Here is a 22,630-nt window from a genome sequence, read left to right as displayed (position 1 = left end):
CTGCTCCAGGCTGCCTTGCCCAGCCCCATTTGGGTCTCCAGAGAGGAACCAGCTCCTGTTTTGCTTCCCAGGCTTCTGCCTCCCAGCCAGCACTGATAGCACACACCAGCTGCATCTCAGCCAGTCCCATGCAGCCATTCATCTTTTGGAATCCTCCAAAACTCATCTTCTGGAATTGTGGAGCTGTGGGGAAGGGGAGAGGGAAGAAAAGAGAGATGCAAGCCCCTTGAGCTGAGCAGAGCAGTTTGCTACCTAAAGGCATTCGACTGCCTCAGAAAGAAGACGTAAATTGAAGCAACCCACAGCCAAGAAGTTGTTTTGCGGAGTTTGAAATCTCATTTTTATGCTTATCTCATGCAAAGCTGGAAATAACACTGGCCACACTTACTACCTGATAAGGGGAAAAATGTGTTGAATAACAGCCAGTGCAACTGAAGGGAAATTTGCTGCACAAAAAAACTTTATCAGACAGCATCCTTCAGAAAAACAGATAAATACACAGACTTCCACAGTGAAGCCAAACCCCTGCAATCTCCATGAAGGCTTGTGCGGCAGCATACCTACAGATCCCCACCAGCTCATTACTGTCCCTTAGCAGGAGATGATCATTTCTGTAGGTCACCCTCCAAAACAGCTGGTGTGAGCTTTCCCTAATCTGCTCCAGGGCAAATTCCACCAACAGCTGAGACTCCCTTCAGTGACAGTCGAAGCTGATCAGGCAGCAGCCTGCTATTTCTCTACAGAGGTTCACATAGCTTTACATATACTATCACTATTTTGGCTTCTCCCTCTTATCCTAAATCAAAGAATCAGGAGGAATAAGGAATATTGTTCTCAAATTGAGAGTTAAGAGCTGTGCATGGCCCCATCTCTGAGCTGACTGTATGGAAGAAAAACCCAGAGACCTCAATACTCCACAGAATCAGGTCCTAAACCTTTGATCCAGTCTTGAGTCCATCTGAAAGTGATGAAAGGGCTCCGAGGATGGAGTTGTGGCTCTAAAATTGGAGAAGCGCTACGCTGAATGTGCTATATGGCCACCTTCTCCAGCTACAGCAGGGGTAGCTCTTCATTACAGCCCCTGGCTGGTTGGCAGCATGCCCGGTGGAAACCCCTCCAAACTGCTGGTGCATTTCAAATAAATGAGTCCAATCAGCAAAGCTTTACAACTGCAGCTGAAACCATGGGGAAGGATCATACCAGCAACCAAGCAAGCAGATCAGAGCGGGACAAAGCTTCCAATAGGTGACGATGAGCCAGTGGGAAGAAGTAACTGTGTCAGCTGGAAGAGAAATGTGAACAGAGCCTCACACTCCCTCGGGCAAGCAATTCCCCGGCGGGGCTGGAGGAGCAGCCCCCAGCCTCATGTTAGCAACTTTATTTATAGCATTGCCTTCCTGTTCATAACCTTCCCAACTGTGAATTGCAAATTTTCTCCCCCTCCCCCCCCCCTCCCCGGCATTATGGTGATGGTTTGGAACATGGAGATGTTTGGAAAGGGGCAATTTGGCATCAGGAGTCTAAAAAGCAGATACAGATGACATCCTAAATGTATCTTTTATGAGTTTGGAATGATTCCTTTAAATTAAGCTCAGAGTGGTGACAGCTTCTGGTAGTGCCGCCAGTAAGGAAATAAGACGTAAAAATCAAGAGGTTCTTGGGCATGTGCAGTCTAAAAGATCATGTCCTCTGGACACCTTGCTTCCCCTCATGCTGCTTTGAGCTGCAATGTACCAAGTACTTCCCAAGGAAAGTGGTCCAATAATTTTCAATTGTCTCTTCACCACATATGCCCTCGAACCTCAACATACTTCCAAATTCAAGGCTTACAAAAAATTAAATGCTCCAATAATTCTAAATTGTGTCTGTTCAGTGTTACTGGAGCCTGTCCATTCCTTCAGTTTGGGGATTTTTGTTTAGTTTGCGGGGGGGAGGAAGAAATGCTTTCTATTAATGCTTCAAATTGGAAGCTGGTCAAACAGCATCATAGCAGAATGATTCAGCAGCCTCTGAGCTGATTCACAGTGTATCATAAAACAGGATTAGGAAAACAACAATGCCTAAAGAAGAAAGAACCCATACAAAGAATCACGGCAGGAGAACAATACCAGAAAGGAACAGAGGGAATAATCCTCACTTGGCTTCTGAGGAGCAGGTCGAATGACCTAATAGATGGCTTTCAATGCCCTTCATTCCCTGCTGCGTCGCAGGGTTCAGCCACCCAGATCCAGCCACCACAGCTTAATAAATGGCTCTGCATCGACTGAACCACACTAAGTGTTTCCGTGTGCACAATCACAGCCTGTTGTCATTTATCCGAGGCCATGGTCTGCCCTCTGGCACAAGATCCAGATGCTATTTCACAGCAGGCAGGAACTTATGCAGAACTAGCGGTAGAAGTTCATGACCATTTAGGACAGGAAGCAAAGGAAACAATCTGAGGCTGTGAGTCTTCCAGTTATAAACCAAAAATTGGGGTTTTCTTAGCCTTACTCAAGAAGACACAAGCACACAAGGTGGCACAAATGTCAAGCTAAGTGTATTCCCTAGTACTGTCCTGAACAGGAATGAAATTAAACATGTATTTCATGATCTTCTGAATCAAAGCATCAGCAACCACCTATGGCCAATGCCAAGATGAAAGAGGAAAGCATCATTTAAAATCTGTACTCTGTGAACCTGAAGATCCTATTGATAACCTTGCTGTAAATTAGGCCATACCTGCGGCCTTGGAGTGACAGAGGAAGGCAGAGACTCTCTCAGGAGTTTTACTAGATCAGCAATGGTTGAAGTACTTCTATGCACAACATGAAATCACAGCTCCACGCAAGCAAGAAAAATCAGACGATTATATCACAATTCCAATAAAATAGCTATATCCAAAGTTTGGTAGAGAGACACAAAACCAAGGAAGAAAACAAAAAAATCTCCTATGCCATGGTCTCCTCTTGTAGACTGAAACAATGATAAAGTGCATCCTTGTTTAACTCACTGCAGGATGCCTGAAATTTTATAGAAAATGCTGCAACATGTCTCCCAGTGGGGAATAACTGAAGCAGGAGATAAGAAATCAGCCATATCCTAACTTGCAGTGGCAAGTGCTGTAAAAGGAAATGCCCAATAAAGGCTTAATATATAGGAAGATGGCAAATAACTGCCTGGATTTCTGAAATAAGAAAGCATAAGCCGATTCTTTAATCAAGTCTAATCAAAGAACACCATCAGTTGCTAAAATCTTATAGGAAAAAATGGGTATCAGAGAGATGGTAGCATACATATCTTCTTCAGTAGTGTTTTGGGAATATTTTAGCTTGCAGAATTTAATTCCCTGTTATTACTTCTGAGCCTAGAGGCGAAAGTCATAAATCAGGACCACTCATAACATGCAATAATGGGGTGAAATTCTCATAAGGAGAATTATACAGTGAAATCCTTTGGGATTGTGTGTAACACTTCCAGTCCTTGATGATAGCATTAAAAATTCTTCTGTCAGTAACATCTATTCTTCCCTAATTCCTATACTGGGTTTTCATTCTTTTCTCCCAACATCTCCAAATTTTGCTGTCATATGGCATTCCTTCCACCCTTCCTCCCTGCTGCCCTAAATATATGTTTAAAACAAAATCATAGGAAAGCATTCCATGGTTAAAAAGATAGGCAGGTTTTAAATTACACTGTATTTACTTATAAGGGCTTTTAATACCAGAGGAGCTTTCCCAGGGAGTTTTGCTCTGATTTCAGGACCCCCATTGTTTTTATAGAGGGCTATTTGGTCCCATTTAGAAGGTGGCTACATTTTAGGTAATAAAGACTGCAATGCTATAAAATAAAATAACACTGTCCCCGCCCTTCTTTTACCCTCCCATCTACTGAGTTAAAAAAAAAAATCCCAACCCATGATGTGTTAGAGCTTTGTTTTCTGAGTAACAAGACTAATCATGTTTCCTCTGCTTGGGGTCTCACTCTTCTCTTCCTTTTCTTCTAGGTCCTCTGGATCCACACTGACATAGAAATATCCCATGATGGAGAAAATAATGCACACAGCAAAGAGGAGAACAGTGAACAAGACAAATTCAGCCCACTAGGAAAGAAAAAAGAACAGCAGGTCAGGATACCCTGGATTCGCAGTGCAGAGGATTTCTCTGCATTTCCAAGTGCTTTTTAAAGATCTAGGTGAAAACTACTTTTTCGCTTCCAAGATTGCTCACAAGATGGAAACTCTCTCATCCTGTTTTCTGGTAAATCCATTTACACATAATGTAATTATGAATATGTGATATACCTTGAAACAAACCAGTCAGATTGGTCTAGTTTCCTTAAACCTTTTCTTACAAATCTGTTCTGACTGGAACATACCTGCCTGGGCTTTTTGCTCACAAGATGCCTTTGGGAGAGGCAGTTTCATGTTAGCCAGAAACCAGCCCCAGTTCACACCTTAATGCCATCATCCCAGAAGTCTGATAGCCCGAATTAAACAAGTTCCGCATCACAACCTTCCCGTGCAAGCCCGACATCTCAGGGGTGCCACAGGAGGAGGAGGCCTTGAAGGAGTCCCAAGCTAGATGCTTGAGGAGGCTGTCTGCCCACTGGGCAGGCTAGATGAAGGCAAGCTGCTTTTGGTAAGCAACTGCAACGCGTGGCTGGCATCGTGTCCAGGCTCCAGGCCCAAATACAGCCTGCTCGCCTAGAGCTGAGCTCCAGCAATGTTATCGCAGTGCACAATATTATTTACTGCCACTTAGGTCATCACTGCTGAGGGCAAAGCAGAGCTGGGAGGCAGCTCCATGGAGGCTGCCACCACTCCATTGCAGGAGCCTGGGGCTGTGCGGAGAAGCTGTGCCTCCAGGACACGGACATCCAGAAGCACCATCCAGGGCCTGTTTTAAAGCATTACCTCTGTTTAAGAGCCGAACCATACCTGTGCCATTGGTGCAGCCTGGGCAACAACAAGCACAAGGGTATTCCCAACGGCCACCGTGAGCAGCCAGCCTGCCTGCAGCACGGACTTCATGCTGGCTGGAGACTGAAAAGAGGAGAAGGGCTGGATCAGTGGGTATCACACTGTGCCCTTCTGCCCTGGTTCACCCTTGTGATGTCCTGTCAGGTGTAGGTGTTCCAAGGCTCAGCCTAGGGGGAGATGGTAGAATTTCCTCTGTGCAGGGTGGTTAATCTCAACAGCTGTATACAAGGAACTTTTGAAACATGTCCTCCTGGAGGACACATGAAGAAGAAGGAGGTGCTGTTGCAGAGCTGGATCCTGATCATCCCCAACCTGCATCATCTCAAATTGTAAGATCAGGAAGCCCAGGGAGCCACACAACAAACCCTGCAGCTTGGAATCTGGTACCATGTAGCTGTACACCTTTGGAAAAGAGACTGTATCTTGATGTTATGCTTCCTGCTGATGACAAATTTTCCACATCCCATGACAGATCATCCCACTGTATTAATCACCCTCATTAATAAACATCTGCACTTTACTCCAAGGACAAATTTGAGCAGCTTCAGCTTTTTGATCTTGTAATGTCTCAGTCCTCTCTTCTCATAAACCTTCTCCCCAGACAACACAATACACCACAATCAAATCATCCCTTACACACTCGCTACCCCTTCCTCCCTTGTTACAGACTCAGGTAGGCTTAGACCCCTTCAATCTCTCATCTTAAAGCAGGTTCCAATCCTCCATGCCACTCTGTAGTCCTTGAGATACCTTTGTATTTTTATCACTGGTAAATACATACCACAAAATATTTCACTGGGAGAAAACCTGATATTACAGTACTCAGAGCTGTCACATTAAAATACACTTCTATCCAGTTCTGTTCTATGTTCTCAGCTTTACCAAAAAAGGAGTTTCCTGAGTATAATTAAGAACAGTTATCTTCAGAGTATGAATTATTTTAGCTTGAGGGCACCCAGCAAGTGGTGTTATAATCTCACTTTTAGCTAAAGTACAGATAACATTGTCAGTAAGTGTCATGCCAAAGGATGTATTACATGTCAATGGCAGATGCAGGAATAAATCCTAAAGTTAATTGTAAGCTCTTTCAGTGGAATACCTGAGAATAGGAGAAGGCCAGACCCGTAATGGAGAACATCACCTCCCCAGCAGATATTAATAAGTATTGTGGTAACTGCCAAGCCATATGGACGTTGTTGGCTTTGATGTCTTCTGACTTCCATGTCTCAACAGCACCTTCAGAAACCTAGCAGGAAAATAAAGGCACATTGATTAGCTGCTCAAAGATCAGATCCTTCTTAGCCTGGACTCCAACAGCAAATTTACCAAAATGAAGTTTTAAGTAAAGGTGAAATCAAAGCTATGCCCTGGAAGAAAAACTCTGAATCTGACCCCTGCCGTTTCCAAGCATGTTGGGAATGGGCTGACTCCTAGTGCACAGGGCAGAGGTGACAGGACGGAAGTATCCCAGCTCATTCATGTGCTACAAGAGTCACATGAGGTATTGCAAACGAACAAGTTGCCTTCTGTAGTGGGGTTGGGAAAAGCACATGTAGTACTTGTGCAGAGCCTGAGACCTGCTGCTGTCCCCAAAGCCAGAAGAGGACAAGAGGATAAATGCTCGTGGCACCCATGTGGTCACTGCTCCCATTTCATCAGCACTGTACAACTCTTCTATGTAGCACTGACACCCAAACAAATCCAGTTCAGGAATACCAAGAGTAGCAGAGACTGCCCCATATCAGATGTATTCAGATAGTTATGGTAGCTGCGCTTCTAATTGTGTTTTTTTTGCTTTCCCAGGTGTAATTAATACCACCTCTGATGCACAGAGGCAAAGAGAGATTTGAGTAGTAGCCAGGAAAACACTAGGCTGAAATGACTTCAGGCAGAAAACCCCGTGTTTAAGGACAGTACTTGGGAAAATACAAGGGATGTTTATGAGATGTACTTAATCACCATGCAGGGAGGCAAATCAAGAGACTGTATTTTAGCAGGCTAAAAGGGGTGAGAGGAGAGCTGCGCATTGCTCTTCAGACCATAAAGAAATGTCACAAGCATCATACTATAACTGCGCACTGAGGAAGGCTGGGTAGAAGGCAGCATCCTCATGATTTAAGTATCACGGTTCAGCCACATTAGCAGACTAATATATTGCATTCTTGGTTCTTCTATACAGCACTCCTGGCAGAGGAGCAGAGCTTGGTACAAATCACTGCAATAATTAAAAATGATCTTGGCCTGGAGCAAACTAACTCTACAGAGGAGAAAACCACAGGGAGACGGAAGGAAAAACATAGGGTCAAAAAGATTAAAAGACTAGCATAGGGTCCAGAAGAGCTGAGGGGCTGCACCCCTGAGCAGCCATGGCTACAGCAAAGACTTTTGTAGATGGGACCACAAACTGGAATCCTTGCTCTCAGTGACCTGGGACACATCTATGTCAACTGGCCCTGACTCAGTTGCATTACCAGAGGGTCTGGAGTAATATTCTTAGGTCAACATGACCCAGCAATGTGCGCTTGCAGCCCAGAAAGCCAACTGTATCCTGGGCTGCATCAAAAGAAGCGTGACCAGCAGGTCGAGGGAGGTGATTCTGCCCCTCTACTCCACTCTTGTGAGACCCCACCTGGAGTACTGCGTCCAGCTCTGGGGTCTGCAACATAAGAAGGACACTGAGCTGTTGGAGCAAGTCCAGAGGAGGACCATCAAGATGATCAGAGGGATGGAGCCGCTCTCCTGTGAAGACAGGCTGAGAGTTGGGGTTGTTCAGCCTGGAGAAAAGGCCGCTCCGGGGAGACCTTATAGCAGCCTTCCACTACCTAAAGGGGGCCTACAGGAAAGATGGTGAGGGACTGTTTATCAGGGAGTGTAGTGACAGGACAAGGGGTAATGGGTTTAAGCTGAAGGAGGGTTGATTTAGATTGGATATTAGGAAGAAAATCTTCACTGTGAGGGTGGTGAAGCACTGGAACAGGTTTCCCAGAGAAGTTGTGGATGCCCCATCCCTGGAAGTGTTCAAGGCCAGGTTGGATGGGGCATTGGGCAACCTAGTCTAGTGGAGGGTGTCCCTGCCCATGGCAGGGGGGTTGGAACTAGATGGTCTTTAAGGTCCCTTCCAACACAAACCATTCTATTGTTCTAATATTCTTCATGAAACTTCTCTACTTGGTTTCTCATCTGGGGAAAGAGGCTTGCAGCCATGAAGGAAGGGTCTGGCCAACATCACTTCAAATGTGTATGTGTTTTATATACATAAATCTCTGCACTCACAGATGGCAGCATCTGCCTGTTCCCTCCAGGACTGTGTATCCCACTCCAGCTACTGGAGTTTTAAAAAAAATAAATGCCAGGTGCTTTGCAGCTATATTTTTCCCCCTACGTATTTGGCCTCTGCAGACATGAACAGCTCCCATTAATTGCCCAACAGGGGGATGTTACTGCCAGGGAACAGCTGACAGCATTTTGCTCTGCTCATCACAACACAGTAGTCAAAGTCCCATAGGGCAGCTCAGCAGTGTGTCCTGTCAGACCTGGTTTGTCTGTGTGTCTGTGCAGTGGAAAACTTAAAATGGGAACTAAGCTGATCACGTTCATCTCTGTGGCTCCTGCCAGCTGGACCAGGGTTAGACCAGCGTGCCTAAGAGGTTGGCAGGCAGGGAAAGGAATCCACCCTCTCAGCAGTGCTCATGCCCCATCAGGGCTAGGTTGTTCAGAAAACCATGCCTTGACTTTACACTAGGCTCCAAATGAGCTGTACAGACAGTGAGAGGAGGAAAAACAGATGCGCCATCTCACCAACCTCCTCCCTCAACACTTTGTCCCTCCTTCCTCCCTCCCATGCACAACCCACAAGTCTTGGAAGATCAGCCTTTAGATCAGTAAGTTAAACGTGAGGATACAGCAGGCTGTTTCTGCAGAGTTTTTCAGGTGTGAGGTACCACTAGGTACAGTATTTTAAAGATCACAAGCAGAGTCAGCTCTTGGCAGACTGTAATAGCTCTTTGCAGCGCACTGGGTCCCTGTTAACTGAACAAGGATGGCATGAGACCAGCACAAACCATGTATTGTATGATTTTCCATGAAGGATTTCCATCTAGGAAAAGATCTTCTTAACCCAGGAGACCTGACAAGATCACAGTGTAAGGTAGAATGAGAACCCACCCACCTCACGTAGGTGCCAAAACCTTTTACTGGCCCTTGCAAAACGGACTGCCTTCACATGGCTACTGCCCAGGTCTCACAGCATGGAGAAAGCAAGTGAGAGTCACAAACATAAGAACAAAAGCACTGCCAGAGACTACAACAGGAGCTTGTTACCGTCACAGGCACACTTACGTTAGTTATCACAATGGTGTATGACGCGCCGAAGTCGAGCAGCCCTAGCTCCAGGGTGAATTCTCCCATTTCAGTTATGCATTTTCCATTATTATATCTAGACACAATGATGAAGTACAGTATTTCCCAGTTAGTCCGACAGACAAAGAGCACAGAGCAGAGCTATCAAACATGCCCCTACAATGGACTAGGGAGAATGTATGATGTAAAGATGCAGTCATGTTTAAGTCAGACGATCGCTAGAGTTCTTGCCATCTTTTCCTTCCAGAAACACTTAGGCGCTGACTGGAGTTCACCTAATGACCTGGGCTATTGCTAACATTTTTAAATGGTTTCTACTTCTTTCTAGCACTGATTTTTTTTTTCCCCTCTCCTCAGGCTTATTTTCCTTCCAAACTTTTCTCCACTCCTTCAGGAACTGTGGGCAGACAGGTTAGCCAGGTTCAAGCAGCCTTCAGGAAATCAGAGATATGCACCCACAAGCCACTTTGTTTCCTTTCAATAGAGCAAATTAGCCTTCATATTTGTTCTTCTGATTTTGGATGTGTGAGATGGCACAGAGGCTCAGCAGCATTGCCACAATGACTGCTGCATCCTACTAAATTGCAGCAATAAATATTTTGGATGGAGCTGATGCAGAGAAAAGCCATGAAGCTTGTTTTGAAACATTGCAAACGCCAGAAATACCCTACAAAAGCCAGCTCCAATGCTGCCAAACCAAGGCCATATGGAGCCCCGTCTAGCAAGCCCAGCCTGCAAAGCCATGTAACGTTACTTGACATTACCAGCCCACATACCAATGCTTTGTAGCATGGAATATGAATTGGCCTTTCCCTCAGAGCACCTTAACACTAAGAGGCCTAGGCCTGAGAGAATATCAAAATAGAGCAGGAATCAAATGGCAGAAGGGATTTCACCATGTCCCACCTTACTCTGCTGACAGATGCATAGGAATGGCTAGTCTCTTCCCCACAGGCCCCCACATAGTGTGAATAAAAGCTCAGAGAAAGTTAAGTGCTGTATCTGGACTTCTTCAAAAGGCTTTTTGGGTTTCCAAAATTCCCCTGACCTGACTCTGAGAAAAGTCAAATTACAGCCTAGATTAGGATGTCATTATACTCTTATCATGGGAATAAAGTTTCCAAGCTTTGTCCCTACTGATTTTATCTTACTAAAGCAGTAACAGCCACGGGAAGGGAGCTATCCCAGATGCTTTTTGGAGGCTGCATCTATTCTACTGTGTATTTCACACAGAGATACTGATTTGCTGTCCTTTGGCTTGGACACTTTGCCGACTAAACGTTTGGTGCTTCTGCACACATAGGAGTGGCCTGGAATACCTGCTCTGCTTATTTACAAACATCTGCCCCCACAACCAAATTTCAAGACAATAGCAATGAAGGTTGTGCTATTTGCTTGAGAAAAACCCCACTGTATCCAAGGAAATGCCTCGGCAAGGACCTTGCACAGCACGGGAAACTTACTTGTCCCTCTCTAGCAGCGAGTACTCAGAAGCACTGTAATTTTTCTGAACAGCAATGAACCGTTTGCTGTCAATGGTGAGGTTCACATCTTGGCTCAAACCATTAATGAATCTGCAAAGAAAGCATATTTCATTGGGTTAGCAGACAGGGCAGGAGAAGCCTAATATCAGACACTTTAAAAGAAGTGCACTCTCTCCCAAAGCATTCTGTAACTCCATAAGGTTATGACAGCCTCTCCTGCAAGCTACCAAAATATTCACCTGATTCGTTGCCCAGTTTTTCAATATAAGATTAGTTTTCCCTGCTGCGTAATTTTACCCTCTTATTCTCTCTCCTGTGAAAAGTGACCCTCACTTTTTGTGGGTTAGGACTTCCAGGCAATCTCATCTCAGAGACCTTCAAAGATAGTTCCGTGGCTGTTCAAGAGGAGAGTCCCAAGCCCATCCCAGGAAACTATAAAGTTGGGTGTCCTGATGATGCACCATACTGGCATACTTTCCAAGGAGTTTCTACCAGTGGGGAAGAGTTTTCTAGCAAAATAAGACATTTTCATCAAATCCAAAACTTTAATGAGAATGTTCAGGTTTGTTTTTTTTCATCCAGTGCTGATATGCTTTTTCATACACAAAAGACAGTTTCCTTTTGACAACTCAAAAATTGTTAGCAAAACCAAACCATTTTCATTTGATCTGACTATGTTTTAAAATATTTTGGTTTTCAGTTCTTAAAACAGGGGTGACTGTCCCTGAAGATAGTCAAGTGCTTAACAGAAGTAATTTTTTAGTGGAAAAATAGATTTTTCCTAGTGAAACCTCTTCAAAATTTTTTGGAGGGAAAGTTTTGGGATTCTGTCAAAAATATTCACAGCAAAATATAAAACATTTCTGACTGCAGGTATTAATCAAGCCTCCAAGGTGGTGTTTAGCCAGTAGAAGCCTTCACAAACACAGGGCTATGAAGAGGTATTGCTCTCCTGATACTGTCAACACAGGCTTTCAGACAAGGGAGTTGCTCATTGGTTTATACTATCTACAGTTTTTGGGGTTTTTGTTGTTTGGTTGGTTGTTCCTCTTTTTTCTTTTTTTTTCCCCCAAACCTGCTTCTTCTGCATCTCAGTAGTCTCACATAGGTCTGGTGATGTGGCGCTGGACGTGTGACATCACTGAGATGGCAGCTCAGCCCAGACAGCACAGGACTATTCATGGACTAGCTCAAATTTGGAAAGTAGACTGGCTTCTTAAGCAGATCCCAATGCCCAGCTGAATTGTTTACAAGGATGTAAAATTGTTGCTGTATCCAATTCAGTAGGCATTTGTGCATGAGGTTGGGTGAGATGAATGAATGTCATGAGTTGGCCAGTTTGCAGAGGACAAATGACGACAGCTCCCTTCCAGATTGCTTCTTCCCTTTCTTTCCCTAAGAGGTGGGACACAGTGAGATGAATTTATCACTCTTCTAAGGGAGGAGATCTTTTATATTGCCATCTCAGCCCAGACTATCCTAGGCAGTAAGCAGCAATAATGCTCAGCTCTGCGTGGCAAGTGTGGGAGGTGACACGCTGTCAAGCCTCCACAGCTGACACCTGAGTCTTGCATGAGAAGCGTGGACTAGATTCCAACCTGAGAACATCTGGGTTATGTTACATACAGTTTGCATTAGACAAAAGCAGTTTCCCTCACCCCACCACCCCCAAATCCTCAAAAAAAGCCATTCCTACCTAACAGCTGCCAAACCGTTTTCTGGCTTTGCTTCCAAGTCTGTAATCTAAAGAGGGGAAGAAAAAAAAAAAATCAAACATATTTATTAATCCTGCCTTATAAACAATGTGTAGCAGAAAATACTAGTGTCTGTGGAGTTACACGTGTTGCAAAGCCCATGGAAATCGACTGGACTCTCACATAAACTTTACATCAGGCCACAGAAATGAAGTCCCGGGACAATGAAGCCAATGGCAAAATTTCAGCTCCACTAAGGGCTTACGATGAGATCATACCTTTTTTCCTCATCTCCTGTGTAACAAAGGCTACAGAGTTTCAGCCAGTCACCCTTCTACTGAGGCATGTAACACCCTCCAAAAAAGTATTTATCTTGATCTGAAGATAGCAAGAGAGCATTATCCACATTAGCCTTTCAGTGATTAATTACAATTAAACATGAGTGCCTTACTCCCACAAAACCTGCAACTGCCTAACTTTCAGACCTTGGTTCTTGGCATACTCATAGACTTCACAGAAGCCTAAAGCCAAGAGAAACTGCTAGGTTACTACTCTGAGCATCATGTATGATTTATATTTTCCCTGACCCTCAATACTCAAGAGATTAAACTGTTGTATGGCGCAGGCAGAGAGCAGGAGAGACCAAGATGCACTGAGCTTGTTTGCGCTCACAGTCTCTGCAGACACATCACTGAAATGACCATCTGGTTGGGCACACTGGGGAGCGAGAATGCCTCTCCTGGAGATCACAGCTGGAGCATCAGCTCAATAGTTCATATGATCTACATTCATTTGAGGAGAGCCCATTTGGTGTACAATGCTGAAACAAAACAGTAAAGACACAGCCCTGCCCTGAAGATTGTATGTCAGACAAAAAAGGTACAGAGCAAGGTTCTTGGCTGGTAGAAATCCACAAGTTGTGCCATGTCCACTTAAGCTGGCAGGGCAATTTCAATTTGCACTGCCCACAGACAGAACCCAGGCAAGCCAAAAGGGACTGAATCTATCTTCAGAAAGCGGCTTTCTCTGAAAATTTTCTAGCCCTTTCTCCACACTGTCTTCCTGATGTTAAACCCTGAGCTTCTGAGACCAACGATCCAGAATGTCTATAAAATGCCTATTGCACTTCAGTGTGGTATGCTGATCCGCAGATAATGTATGCCCTAAATAATAAATAGCCACAGTGAATAATAAATGTCAGGGCAATAAATAATAAACAACAACATTGTGGGGTTTTTGTCCATGGGGATACATGGGGATTAACAGTCTAGTTCGTTGTAGGCAGGCCAGCCAAATTATTACTTGTTTTCATTGATGATCCCAAGAGTTCTCAAATTCATTTCCTGCCCACTCAACAGCCCACAAAGGAGAAGAAACCAATTTCAGATTGGCTCCTTCCAGGAAAACACCCCCACCCGAGTGAGGGGACCAGACCCAGCAGGGAGGGAGGCTGGCATGGGCCACGGCTACTCCAAGGCAAGCCCTGCAACACAGCAGTGATGCTGGCATTGCCCTCCTCCTGTTGCAATGCTGGAAAAGTGAGCATCATTTACCACACTTCTCTTAGGTACAGCTGAGAGTGACAGGTCAATAGCATCACCCACCAGCACTGCTGTTCCCCAGCGCACGGGAGCCTACCCGTGCTAAGGCAGGCATTAATTTAAGCACAGGCTAGATAGCTAGGGCAGCACAGAGATGTACTGAAGCTCAGAGATTGCTTTGCTCCACCCTGTCACAAGCTTTCGCTTCTTAAGGACAGTATGAGAATCAGTGTATGAATATCCACTTCTTAAGGCAACAGCACACAGTCATCAGGGTCACAGGGAAGCTAAACAACATTGTGTCATAATGAGCCCCAAGCTCTAAACCATAAAGCAGAAAAAAGCCCCAGTGTTAGGAAAAAATAAATTCTTAAAACTCCGCATTTTTAAACACAGTTATGTTTCTACTATGCAATATTGAATGCTTAGTATGGCAACCCTGCAAGGTAGGAGGCTGAGGAACTACAAAGAGAATTGATATTTTAGCAGGAGGACAGATTCTGATGGCATTTACGTGCATACATACACACCTGCCACAATGTGCAATAACACCATACATTTCAAGAGAGCTTCTTGGGACACAGCTGCACGTAAAAGATATCAGAATCTGGCCCTGTACATCCCACATGCCTCTCTCTGATTGTTGCGGCAATACACGAAAGTCCAAACACAGCCGGCTCTGCTGCAGAGCCTGAAATGAGCTTAATCATTTATTCTGTTCAGCAAAACAAATGGGCCTTCTGTGCATTTTCACTAAACACTTGCAATAACTAAACCCGGAATCATTCCTCTGATGCTTTTATTCCATGCCCAGCCCTAGAGCCTCTTTAACATCTTTGCTTTATAGAATCATCTTTTGGGGAAAATCTCCGGCTCTCTGTTTCCTTAGCTTTCTCAAGCTCTGCTGCCTAGCAGGCATGACTCTGCTCTCCCACTGCAGCATTCACTGGATTAAAGTGTGCCCGGCAACTCTCAGATGCCATAACGCCTCTATTAATCAACCAGCAGAAATGCGTACAGATCCAGTGCCGCTAGCTAAGAAGTCAGGTTTAGAGCAATCAGACAGACACTGCAACTGAGCAAATGAATTAATGAGCCCATTACCCCATTGTATCATCACAGCCATTGAATTAATACTGTATTTACACTTCACTCCCACACTCACTAAGCGGCTTGATAGGCTTCCTTCTGCCTCAAAAACAATTAAGCTGTACACTGATTTTTCCTTCACGGTGTAGTTAAAAGCAAGAGACAATCCTTGATGTTGCAGGGTGAAGCGAAGGCTCTGTTGCTCTCCCTTCAATATTAATTTTGAGTACTCAGCCGGGTTCTGTGGAAAAAACAAACTTGGTTACATTCTTTCTTCAGATGGGAAAGTATCTGGCTCTTCCCATCAAGTGCAACCCTACCCTCTCCTCAAGGGAGCCTGTAAAGAGAAGTTAACAGTCAGAGCTGCCTTCTACAGCAAAGGACCTATGTTGACATATAGGCTTTGGGCTGGTCAAGCCAGAGCTCGGAGTATCTTCCCTTGCTGGATGCAACACAAAGGCCAGGGTGCACCTTCTGCCCACACAGCTATCCCCCTTCCCCTGGCCCTCCTCTGCCCCGATGGAACCACATCTAAAAGATGGCAGGCAGCTGGTGGCCAGTGGACTCAATGAGTCCCAAACTAGCCTGACCTGTAAAGTAGTCTAGAAGCTGAAATATGAAACAACCCAGTGCCTGTGCCCAGTTAACTGCCTTCCTGTTTCTCTCCTCCTCTGCAGGTAAATGCTTTTCAGATGCCATCCAGATCCCAGCAGCAAAGCCTGGTCTGAGCACTGAGAAATGTGAGATGAATGTCTCTACGTGCTCATCTCAGGACAATTATCCTTTACTCCTAATTACAGGTTAATGTAGTTAGTCATTTCCTCCTTTGCAATGGAAATATGTCTCAAACTTTCCATTTCTGTCTCATCAACGGAGATAATATGCTCCATTTTTAAAGCCATTCTCATGCACTTCTAAGGCAGTGGAGGAGAACAAGCTCTACAATCTGTGGGCTTTATTAGACAGTGCCTGATAAAAAGCCCACCCTTTCTTCAATGGAATGCAAGTCAAACCTTCCAGCCCCACATATATGCATACCTGAAAAGCCTCCACAGGCTGCTGAAACAGGTCCCGGTCTTGGATTGTCACTTGAACAGGGTTCTTTGCCAAATTCAGGACCCGAATTAAACTTTCTTCTGAGACAAGTTGAGGCATATCGGTTTCCTAATTAAAATAAAAGGCTTTAAGTGCCATCTGTATGCTTTATTAGCACTTTAATATCTCTTCATTTTTAGTGATAATAGTCTTCCTCTCTGTAATGACACTTTTCCATCCCTTCCTCATCAGAAGTTGCACTGAGAGAAAACTGAACATAAATCTTATTTAGGGAGGTTTCCTCATAGTAGCTCAATAGCCAATCTATCGTTCCTCCCAAAATCTGCTCTTCACACTGCAGAGCGTACAGGCTACACAACTGTTGGGCAGGTAGAACAAAGTCACTGCTTTTATTATACAGCTCCCCAGTGCCTCAATTTAACTAACTGCCATATCAGAATAGAAAAAAATGTGCTTAGCTTTTAAAAGCAGTGACCAGAATAATTATTTCCCACTGCAGTCAGTGACTGGGCAAAGAATTAGGCCAGAAGCTAAGCAGTTTTGAAAATCCCAGTCCAGCTCCATGTCTGTAATTGGTGCTTTTGCATCACTTGACACCATACTATCTAACAGCTGACTGTATAGATCTTATTCCCTGTTTTCTGAGAAAGGGAGGATGATGCCTCCAGCACAGACGTATCTTTTTCTGTCAGGAATCATTTCCTAGAAATAGTACTTCAATCAGCGTCAGCCTTGTACTACCTGCAGATCTAAAATGAATATTTTTTTTAAACTACTCTTTTTTTCTCACTTTATTTTCAAGTAGCTGCCAGCAATACTTCAGAGCTATTAATTTTTTTCTATCTCATCCTATAATTTGGGTATTGCAGACAGGGTAGTTTGAACCTAACCTGGCAGGGAGACACACTGTCAGAGAAGATAGGGCGACACTGATTTCCCTGTACCCAGATGCTGCTCTAGACCAACAGTCCTGTTAATGGTATCCAGCAAATCCCATTACTGTGGCTTTTTGCCTGCACTACCCACAGCCAAGCCAAGGTGGGCCATCCTACCCCCTCTTTGCTAGAGCTTTTAGCGGCCTTCAGGGTAAAATTTCCATGCACAGGCAGTGGGGAACATCTAACTCACCTTGCCCCTGCCCGGAAGAGTTACCCCCAGCCAGAGCAGACTTTCAGTGCTTGGCCAGAGCTGCTGGCAGTGGCAATGAGAGCATTTCTTTGTTCACGTAAAGAGATCAGAAAGAATATCTGAACCCACAAAATCTCATCTCAGAGGGAGACTTGTCAGTGGATTCACCTGAGAAACCAGCAGATGTTAATCCAGGGCTGCATGCCTGCCACTCTAACAGAACATTTTAAGTATACGTGGAAGCTTTAAAAATTAATCCTACAGTAACTTTTGTGAGCCAAAGGTCAGCAAAAGTCTGCAAAAAGCTGGTCATAGGCCAGAAACAAACGGTACAAATCTGCAGAGGCTAACGTCGAATTTACAAGAGATTTGCTGCCATCCTGTCTGGGGATGCCTGGCAGTCCCTGATGCCTGTGACTACAGAAGTGACTGCATTCACTTGCCTCACCGGAGAATCAACTTGGCTTGTAAAAAAAACCCCAAAAAACCCACATCCCCACCCTACAGTAGGAATGGAATTAAATTTAAAAAACAAAACTATCACACATACACACACAAAAAAACCCCCAAATAGTAAAATATAGGCAAGCTACAGCAAAAAATAGGAGAGAGAACAGACTACCTTTTGGAAATTAATCACTAGCATTAACTAGATGTCTGTCAAGCACTTTGACGATGGAAATCTAGAATATAGACCAATACAGATGACCGGCACAGCAAAACTGCAAAGACTAGAAAGACAGAAAGAGACAGAGATAGAGAAAGAGAAGGAAAAGTAGACAAAGTAAGAATTATTATTAGCAACTGGATCAGTAGGCTTAACTGTAAAGAACACATTAAAAATTATCATCAAGGAACACAATGATTAAAAGGATTATCTAACAGGCATCAGTAAAAACAGTCCAGGGAAGGAAAGTATTTCTGCAGAATCCCTTGTGCTATACTTACATTTATTTTGACTTCTACAATGGCTGCAAGTCCAAACGCCATCCCTGCAAGGATCATACCTGTTGCCATTTTCCTAATAGGTCTATGGAGCAAGTGAAAGAGGCACCATTAAGAAAAAACTAGTAATTTAAAATATAGAATACCATTCCTCAGAGCAAAAGATGTGCCAAAACCATGTAATAAACTGTCCAACAGGTGGCACTGGGGATGACATGCTGTTTAAATTGCTAATCATTTAACTTAAAACTATTCTATTATTCTGTATGAGGCCAGCACTGAGGCCAATTAAAACTGATACGCCGTGAAAAAAAGCTCTTTGCTTGCAAGTTTCACATTATCTCATTCCTAGCTCTTCTAGTGGGAGCAGCTTATGGCATTATGTTAACCTGTGATGTTGGAAGGAGCACTAGAAATGATATATCTTCAAGTCCCTTTTGGGAAAGGCAGAAGAAAAGTAGCACACTATTTAGCAGCAGGAATGAGGAGAAGAAAAATGTATAGTTTGTGTCATCAATGTTTCTGACCATCTGTGGCATCATTCTGGGTTATTTCTCATGCCAATACATTTACATTTCTCAAGAATAAAGAGCTTGCTTCTGAACTCAGAGCAAAACTAGTGCAACTCTACCAGAGTTACATGAGACAATCTGATATAAAGCAGAACAAAATAGGTCCAGAACGGCAACTCCAAACTGAGTATTGAGTTACAAAACAAATCTGGTTCTAGATTCAGTGGTCTCTACACTCTGTAATGGTCTAATTCACATTCCAGATTGACTGGGGTGTGGGAAATCCAGATTAGGAACCCACGTTCTGTCTCTCAGTTACATGCCCTGGGATAAGAAAATATTTACTGCTTGCATCTTTTAATAAAAAAAATGGTTTTGATATTCAATGCTGCATTGGGATTTCGTAGCACAAACTTTTGCAGCCACATAGGCTAACTCCCTGCAGGCTCAGTGTTTCCACAGCCACTTCTACAGCTAAACTGGATAGGAGCCTGTTAGTATCCCACATCCAGGGGACCGAAACAGCATGGCATTCCAACCTGATCGATGCATGAGTTTGTGCTGCTAGGTGAACTAGTCTGTGAACTGATCATCAGGCAGGAAGTTTTCTGTCAAGCTGGTGCTCAGTCCAGCCCACAGGCTCACAGTGAGGTAGCACAAAGAAGCACAGCTCCTAATGTGTGTCCTCCAAAGGGCACCATTGCAGGGCTGGACAATGTCTTTGGGTGCAACTAATTCAGCATGATGGTAGAGGATCAGCAGGGTGAAGGGGTAGGCTTCTGAGGCTCCTTCCATCCCCATTTTATGTCATTTTGTCTATCCAGCATTTTAGTTTGGATTAGGAACATGCTTTTTAAGCTAGTCACCCACTCATAGCCCCTTCCCACGCTGTGGTTCACGTTGAGAAGCGGTGCTGGAGCATGGAAACTTGATTCCTTTCAGCTGAAAGTGCACTGGCAGAGGCACTCCATCAGTGCTCCCACTGCTAAAGGACATCAGTCCACAGAGGCAGACTACAGATACCCTGAAGTAAAATCCCCCAAAATGCATAAAGGGAGTCTCAGAACTGCTCCTATTACACTGCACTTCTTGCTAACATACACTTGGAATAAAATGCTTGGACCATGTGGAAAATCCCTTATGCACTCATTGGTTCAGATTCTAGTGTGGAATCTGCTTCCACACCACCGCATGTAGCCCACATGGGACAGGGAATTTGGCCCCACAGGGACCTTTAAGGGAGGGAATTATTTAGGGATGCTGTAGGAGATAAGGTGAAGAACCTGTTGATCAAATTCAAAGAGGTACTGGTCATATCTGCTTTCAGGGAAAATCTGTACAGAGCAGAATCCAACATCACTGAATTTTCCCCTCTGGAATTTCCAGGGCCTATGGAAGAGGCTGATGCTGCCTATTGGGGCTGAACTAGAGGCAAGTACTGGGAAGGATGAATGGAAATTTGTGTTCCTCCTCCTTAAAAGCTATTGTGCACACTTGCTGCAAAAGAATAAGAACTGAGGCATCTACATTGTCCCCAAGTACTTACGTGAAATTAAATTTGCACATGTTTATCAGGGGGTAGAGCCCAAGGTCAAAAATTGGGATGAAGACAAGAATAAGAAGTGGATTTAAGAACTGCAATACAAAAGAATGGGAGTTTAGTGACTAGAAAGCAACTTTCAGTAATTAAACTCATAAAGCACTGTCATCCAGAAATGATTCCATTACAGAAAGGACATGAACAAACAGTTAAAAACCTCCTTTTAAAATATAATCATAGTTTGCACTCCAACAGCTTCTACTATTTAGTTTTCACAGGCATGAATACGTTTTGTTCACATCCTCCCCTCCAAGAGGTAAACGAGCATCACTGGCCCAATTTCCCTGAAGAGAGAACTGAAGCATTATGTTTTTAAAAAGCACAAAACCCATTGAACAATAGAAGCAGGTGACCTTCGGTGCTGTGGTGGGACCTTACAACAAATCAGCAATAATGGAAACACAGAATCATAGAATGATAGAATGGTTTGGGTTGGAAGGGACCTCAAAGATCATCTAGTTCCAACCCCCCTGCTGTGGGCAGGGACACCCTCCACTAGACCACGTTGCCCAAAGCCTCATCTTGGGACTTCAGCAAAATCCCAGAGGAACAGGCGCTATTCTGTGAGATTGGCAATTTCTCGCACTTCCACACAGCTTGGTAATCCCCCAGGAACTACACTTCTCCTGGGAGGGCCAGAGCTTGTCTGCCAGCCAGCAGTGGCAGAGCAAGAAAATAGAGTGTGGTGGAGAACAAGCAGAGAGAGATGCTGTTTCAGTTTTGAAGGAAAATTTCAGGGAACAGAACAGAACGGCTTTGAATTTCTCCGGAACTGTTCAGCGTAAGAATTGTAATCAACTGTGATGACACGGCACCATTTTTGAGCCTTCATATTTTCATCTGCCCTGCAGGAAGGGAGGAAGGAAACATATTTCAGGTACAACGCTCACCCCAGAGCAGGGGCATGTTAAAAGGAGACACAGCTTGTATCTGCCGCATACCAGCACTAGTTAAACTACTATGGTGGCATGTTTTCCCACACCTCTGTGCTATTCTGCAGAATTCAACCTCCATGTTAGGACATCCTTGGGGTCTCCTGAACCCCAAGACTAAGCTTTCAAAACAGCTAGTGAGCACTAAGGCAGATTCCACCCCACAGCAGTCAGCAGGAGCACTGTTATTACCTTCAAAAGGAGCAGAGATAGGCCACCGGTCCCATGAGAAAAATAAAAATGAGAGAGAAAAATAAAATACATTTCTAAGGGTTATTTCCTACCCTATAGTATCTTTTACCTGCATTTGGTCAGGCTGAAGGACATATATTCCCTGAAACAAAAAAGATATTCCAAGTGATTCATAAACACCATAATATAACTGCATATGGCAAATAGGCAACCAGTCCCGGAGAGGCCTTAGCAGCAAAGGTGGTTTCCTCAAATGCTTTATGTTCCCTTTAGCAGCTGACATTGTGCTCTTGACACTTGTTGTCTAAGGACACATGTTTGATGAGAATAATTTTGCAGAAGGAAGCTACACCCAGACCTTGATATATGGCAGCTGGGACACAGCCTATGACAGGTACTGAGACCCATCTTTCAGGCTGGCTGAGCCATCGACTAGGTGAGTGGAGAGGAATGGGCATGTTAGTGTCCCAGCTGGGATTTGGACTTAGAGCTTCCTCGCTTCTGTAATGGGAAAAGCCCAAATCCTGCAAGTGAGTGCTCTCAAGCTTCAGGACCCTCTGAGCTCTGTTGGCATTTCTCCCAAGCACCCCAAAAGGATAACAAAAGACCATCCCTCAGCTGGTGGGCTGTACAAACACCTCTTTTCCTCCTTCCATCTGCCCAGGGCACCAAATGGGCTTTAGTCAGCTCTTCAACTGTGACTTCTTGGTTTGAACCAAGAGTCCGCAAGGCTATAAGAGGTACCTCACCCTTGCATCACTGTACCCAGCCCCCACAATTTGGCAGGGTCAACAGGGATGGATGGAGGGGTCCCAGTTCCCAAAAGGGACTGGTGAGCTGTCTCCAGGGAGGAGCTGGTGTTTGTCTGAAAGTCCACATAATGCTTTTCATTTGAAATTAAGATGAAGAGGGGGGAAAATTAGGAAGGAAATATCTTTCCAAGAAGGGCTGTGGGGGCTTGTCTCCTGTCTGCCAGGCTTGTCCTGAACTGAATCTGGAATGGCTGCTTGTCTCTGCTGGCAGCTGCCTCCTGGGAGAGTGGAAACCACTTGTCACAGCAAAGGAGTCTTACAATTCAAATTATCAGGCAAATATCCCATCCTGCTACTTTGTGCACACTATACAAATGTGCCATTAG

General features: G+C 44.4%; 1 protein-coding gene across 4 annotated transcripts in view; it reads right to left on the bottom strand.

The window, feature by feature from the left end:
* Nucleotides 1-1,909: 1,909 nt before the first annotated feature.
* Nucleotides 1,910-22,630, bottom strand: part of SLC15A2 (solute carrier family 15 member 2) — a 46,798-nt gene continuing 26,077 nt past the window's right edge. For 3 of the 4 annotated variants that reach the window (XM_075757054.1, XM_010305832.2, XM_075757055.1), the window contains 11 exons: nucleotides 21,602-21,634; nucleotides 20,315-20,403; nucleotides 18,260-18,341; nucleotides 16,166-16,291; nucleotides 15,204-15,368; nucleotides 12,500-12,546; nucleotides 10,783-10,893; nucleotides 9,299-9,395; nucleotides 6,060-6,206; nucleotides 4,919-5,023; nucleotides 1,910-4,081 (listed from right to left, as the gene is read on the bottom strand). In XM_075757054.1, coding sequence (XP_075613169.1) covers nucleotides 3,905-4,081; nucleotides 4,919-5,023; nucleotides 6,060-6,206; nucleotides 9,299-9,395; nucleotides 10,783-10,893; nucleotides 12,500-12,546; nucleotides 15,204-15,368; nucleotides 16,166-16,291; nucleotides 18,260-18,341; nucleotides 20,315-20,403; nucleotides 21,602-21,634 — 1,179 coding nt within the window. In that variant the 3' untranslated portion in view covers nucleotides 1,910-3,904. Of the gene's footprint in view, nucleotides 4,082-4,918; nucleotides 5,024-6,059; nucleotides 6,207-9,298; nucleotides 9,396-10,782; nucleotides 10,894-12,499; nucleotides 12,547-15,203; nucleotides 15,369-16,165; nucleotides 16,292-18,259; nucleotides 18,342-20,314; nucleotides 20,404-21,601; nucleotides 21,635-22,630 lie in introns of those variants that run through there. The other variant, XR_012836165.1, reaches the window with a different exon arrangement.

The sequence above is a fragment of the Balearica regulorum genome, chromosome 6, assembly GCF_011004875.1.
Source record: "Balearica regulorum gibbericeps isolate bBalReg1 chromosome 6, bBalReg1.pri, whole genome shotgun sequence".
NCBI classification, from domain to species: domain Eukaryota; kingdom Metazoa; phylum Chordata; class Aves; order Gruiformes; family Gruidae; genus Balearica; species Balearica regulorum.
Note: the sequence above shows the minus strand (reverse complement) of the source record. Positions and strands in the feature narration are given on the sequence as shown.